Source organism: Haliotis rufescens, unplaced genomic scaffold (genome assembly GCF_023055435.1).
Source record: "Haliotis rufescens isolate VD_foot unplaced genomic scaffold, xgHalRufe1.0.p SCAF_7, whole genome shotgun sequence".
Classification (NCBI taxonomy): domain Eukaryota; kingdom Metazoa; phylum Mollusca; class Gastropoda; order Lepetellida; family Haliotidae; genus Haliotis; species Haliotis rufescens.
This window is the reverse complement of record NW_025964361.1, coordinates 54,152,436-54,157,767: the sequence shown is the minus strand read 5'-3', so window position 1 is coordinate 54,157,767 and position 5,332 is coordinate 54,152,436. Positions and strand designations below refer to the sequence as shown.

Sequence of the window (5,332 nt, the reverse complement as noted above, 5' to 3'; positions counted from 1 at the left end):
CCAAAAACATAATCCTCGGGTGTCGTGGTCTCCCTTGACAATCCCCACAACACACCCCTCGGGCGTAGTGGTCTACCTTGCCAATCCCCACAACATACTCCTCGGGTGTTGAGGTCTCCCTTGATAATCCCCACAACATACTACTCGGGTGTAGTGGTCTCCCTTGACAATCCCACATCATTCTCCTCGGGTGTCGTGGTCTCCCTTGACAATCCCCACAACATACTCCTCGGGTGTTGTGGTCTCCCTTGACAATCCCCACAATATACTCCTCGGGTGTTGTGGTCTCCCTTGATAATCCCCACAATATACTCCTCGGGTGTTATGGTCTCCCTTGATAATCCCCACAACATACTCCTCGGGTGTTGTGGTCTCCCTTGACAATCCCCACAATATACTCCTCGGGCGTTGTGGTCTCCCTTGACAATCACCACAATATACTCCTCGGGCGTTGTGGTCTCCCTTGACAATCCCCACAATATACTCCTTGGGCGTTGTGGTCTCCCTTGATAATCCCCACAATATACTCCTCGGGTGTTGTGGTCTCCCTTGACAATCCCCACAATATACTCCTCGGGTGTTGTGGTCTCCCTTGACAATCCCCACAATATACTCCTCGGGCGTTGTGGTCTCCCTTGACAATTCCAACAACATACTCCTCGGGCGTTGTGGTCTCCCTTGACAATCCCCACAATATACTCCTCGGGCGTTGTGGTCTCCCTTGACAATCCCCACAACATACTCCTCGGGTGTAGTGGTCTCCCTTGACAATCCCCACAACATACTCCTCGGGTGTTGTGGTCTCCCTTGACAATCCCCACAATATACTCCTCGGGCGTTGTGGTCTCCCTTGACAATCCCCACAACATACTCCTCGGGTGTTGTGGTCTCCCTTTACAATCTCCACAATATACTCCTCGGGTGTTGTGGTCTCCCTTGACAATCTCCACAATATACTCCTCGGGTGTTGTGGTCTCCCTTGACAATCCCCACAACATATTCACGTATGAGCTGCGAGACACGCCAGGAACTCCGTAGTAACTATTACACAACACCAATGTAGCCATGAACAACATTCCTCTAGCCGTTGTTGCGAGACGTGGGTACCGCCAAAAACGTCATGTGACGTCAAGGCGAGATAACACGCCTTGAGCACCAGGCGTTACTCCAGTGCACATAGTTGTCGCGTGCCAGACGAAACTGATAGCATGTCTCCAACATCGACCTCAGACTCTGGAATAATTAGTTTTCTTGGTAAATACAGCGTTGTCGTCGGGAACGGCGGGATGAGGACTACACTGTGGGGGTTGTGTTCCTTAGATTGGAACAATGAACATCGTAGCGATAAGTGCTGTTTTCCTCTGACACCTTACCAGCCGGATACACGGATGCTCAGTCTTTCGATGTAAGCGATGTGAGCGATGTGAGCGATGTAAGCCATGTAAGCAATGTGAGCGATGTAAGCCATGTAAGCAATGTGAGCGATGTAAGCAATGTGAGCGATGTAAGCGATGTAAGTAATGTGAGCGGTGTGAGCGGTGTGAGCCATGTAAGCAATGTGAGCAATGTAAGCCATGTAAGCAATGTGAGCGATGTAAGCAATGTAAGCAATGTAAGCCATGTAAGCAATGTGAGCGATGTAAGCCATGTAAGCAATGTGAGCGATGTAAGCAATGTGAGCGATGTAAGCGATGTAAGCAATGTGAGCGATGTAAGCAATGTGAGCGATGTAAGCGGTGTAAGCAATGTGAGCGATGTAAGCCATGTAAGCAATGTGAGCGATGTAAGTCATGTAAGCGATGTGAGCGGTGTGAGCGGTGTGAGCCATGTAAGCAAAAAGCGATGTGAGCGGTGTAAGCGATGTGAGCGATGAAAGCGGTGTAAGCGATGTGAGCGGTGTAAGCGCTATCATCAGCAGCTGTATTGCAGGACCAGCGGGAGCGATAGTGCTGAGATGGACCAAGGACGCCGTCCTTCAGATTTTGGGAAACTTCCTGTCAGTCAGTTATTGTGAGTGAGTGAGTGAGTGAGTGAGTGAGTGAGTGAGTGAGTGAGTGAGTGAGATGGAGGGAGGTAATACCTCTGAAGACAGACGCTTTAACAGTTTATAATACCTCTGACGAAAGACGCTACAACAGTTTGTAATACCACGGAAGACAGACGCTACACCAGTTTATGATACCTCTGATGACAGACGCCACACCAGTTTGTAATACGTCAGAAGTCAGACGCTACACTAGTTCATAATACCTCTGATGACAGACGCCACACAAGTTTGTAATACGTCAGTAGTCAGACGCTACACTAGTTCATAATACCTCTGATGACAGACGCCACACCAGTTTGTAATACGTCAGAAGACAGACGCTACACTAGTTCATAATACCTCTGATGACAGACGCCACACAAGTTTGTAATACGTCAGTAGTCAGACGCTACACTAGTTCATAATACCTCTGATGACAGACGCCACACAAGTTTGTAATACGTCAGTAGTCAGACACTACACTAGTTTATAATATCTCTGAAGACAGACGCTACACTAGTATATAATACCTCGGATGACAGACGCCACACAAGTTTGTAATACGTCAGAAGACAGACGCTACACCAGCTGATAATACCTCTGATGACAGACGCTACAACAATTTGTAATACCTCTGAAGACAGACGCTACACCAGTTTATTATACCTCTGAAGACAGACTCCAGTTCATAATACCTCTGAAGACAAACGCTACACCAGTTGATAATACCTTTGAAGACAAACTCTATACCAGTTGATAATACCTCTGTTGACAGACTCTTCACCAGTTTGTACTACGTTCGGTTCGGTTCTAGCAGCGTATAGCACCCCTGAAGACAAATGTTACGACAGTGTAAAGCACTTCTTAAGACAGACACTACAAGGGTCTTCTGGCAAGGAGAAGAACAGCCCAGCCACTGAGAGTAGTCTAGCTCGGTATGCCGACAATGGATAGCATTCCTTTATCACACGGTTGTATCAAATGGACTGAAGCCTCCACGCTTCGGAGTGGCTATTCGGGTCTTGAGTTGTGCGCCTTCAGACGGCAGTGTTACAGTCTGACCAGGCGAAGGGTATGACGATCCATGGATGTTGCTCTCACACAACATGAGCCAGTATGAATGTAATATCGCTGACGGAGCTGGTGTATGAGTACGTGCAGTTTACTAGAGCAGATGTCTTTAGGAGAACCTCAGCGTGCGGTATCCACACCGGTCTTTGATGTAGGGTGATTGTTTATAGGATCTTTTCGTAACCGATTTCACTCAGTCAGTCCCAGATAGCCTTGAAACCTTCGGGGAAGCCAGACTGGGTAATCGGTACATTAGAATACAAATGTTTGTCTCAAAATACAGATGTATTTATTTGTACGAAACGAATAGCTTGTGGTAGTGGCGGCGAATACCAATTGGCTTTGGATATGACGGGTTCGGACCTGGATGATATTGTGTTAAATGCTACACATGACGTGATGGCCCTAACAATCTCTCCAAATTATTGCTAACATGTGATCTTAGAATTTCCCGATGTTATCATCTATTGTAGACTCGTGGATGATGGTATAGCTTACACCTGAGGAAGATTCCCAGAAGGGTATTTTAGCCATTCAAGCTTTTTCTTCTATTTTAAGCAAGACAGACACTACATTGTCTAAGCATTGTCTAAAATATACCTGTCTACTCTGCAAGGTACACAAAAAAGGTAGATGGTTTGTTTCAATCTTTTTTTTTGTTTGCTTAACGCCGCACTCAACAGTATTCCAGCTATATATTGGCGCTCTGTAAATAATCGAGTCTGGAGCCGACAATCCAGTGATTGATAGCATGAGCATCGATCTACGCAATTGGAGATACGATGACAGGCATAGCCAAGACACCGAGCCCGTTAGTCGCCTCTAACGACAAGCATGGGTTGATAGAGATCACTTCCAACCCGCATCTTCACAGGTAAGGTAGAGTGTAGAAATGTGGCGGTCTAATTGTTAAACATATAGTTACTATATGTGAGTGAGTGAGTTGGGTTTAACGCCGCTTGTAACAATATTCCAGTTATATCACGGCGTGTCAGATTAATGTGGGAGGAAAGCCCGAAGTGATGCAGGTCTCAGACGTTTACCACTTCGGTGAAACCCACGAGCACGGGTATGGTGCTGACAAACCTAGAAACATAATCGGGGCGAACCGGGATTCGAACCCATAATCATAGGTTTCTGGCGTGCCCAAGGGACGCAACTTTGCGCAGCGAATGGCGGCGCCTTAGACGACTGGGCCACCCTCGCCCCCTATAGTTACTTTAAAATGGCAATGGTTATTGTTCCTCCTATAATTATGTTCCTCGGTTCAAATATATCTGGCATGCACATAGTGCTTCCAGTAGACATGTCTTATGGGTATGGAAAGGATTTTGTCGCTTTATTTGCATTTAGTGTAGGACCGTGCGTGAATCCTGGCCTTGGGTTCGAATCCCAGTATATCATATGTCTTGAAATTTTAACTTAGTATCTTGAGGTTTCAAGAAAAAAAGAAATAACCAAATGGCCCTTAAAGGCTTCCGTAGAGTTGGGCTTGTCATTGAACAGACGTACGTTATATCACGTATTACTGTTCAAGGCACGATAAACCAAACTCACTCACTCACTCACTCACTCACGCCTATCTGCGTGGTGCTGATCCTGATAATGATGATAACATATGTCAATGAAAGCATCACACATATTCTTATTGGACTAATAGTGCGTCTGGCATTGATGAGTGAGTGAATGAGTTTGGTTTTACGCCGCTTTTAGCAATATTCCAGCAATATCACGACGGGGGACACCAGACATGGGCTTCACACATTGTATCCATGTCTGGAATGGAACCCGGGTCTTCGGCGTGACGAGCGAACGCTTTAACCACTAGGCTACCCGACCGCCCCTTGGCATTGATGAGTGTCTGGGATTTTGTTTGGAGACTAGATACATAATTTGGGGGCTAGCCAGATATTTGTTATAAATAAAGCTATGAACCTAAAAATATTTTTTCTTTTAATACAACTTGCAACACTGTAATTTTTGTGGTAGCCAATTTCTTTTTTATCAGCAGTATAAAGCATAATTATACTTTTCAAGAATTTTCTGTTACAATTAATTTTTTCCCCATAACATCCCAGCATGGTTGGCAATCGTCTGATATTGTTGACATGGCATCAAATTCAATCACTTGTGCGTAAAACGAATTTTAATGTGCCATACTGCCTGAACTCAATGTCACTACAAAGTCAACATTGATACCCGCATTCAAATACCTACAGAAGACATTCCTTATTG

The 5,332-nt window shown here is 45.6% G+C and overlaps 1 protein-coding gene across 1 annotated transcript; it reads right to left on the bottom strand.

The window, feature by feature from the left end:
* Positions 1–1,369: 1,369 nt before the first annotated feature.
* On the bottom strand, positions 1,370–1,828 carry LOC125376242. Its single transcript, XM_048388219.1, has one exon. It carries the CDS (start codon positions 1,826–1,828, stop codon positions 1,370–1,372), a length of 459 nt encoding a protein of 152 aa, XP_048244176.1.
* Between the last annotated feature and the right edge of the window lie 3,504 nt (positions 1,829–5,332).

Coding starts and splice junctions, on each gene's coding strand:
- LOC125376242 (XM_048388219.1), bottom strand. CDS start 1,828: ATGGCTCACACCGCTCACACCGCTCACATCGCTTACATGACTTACATC.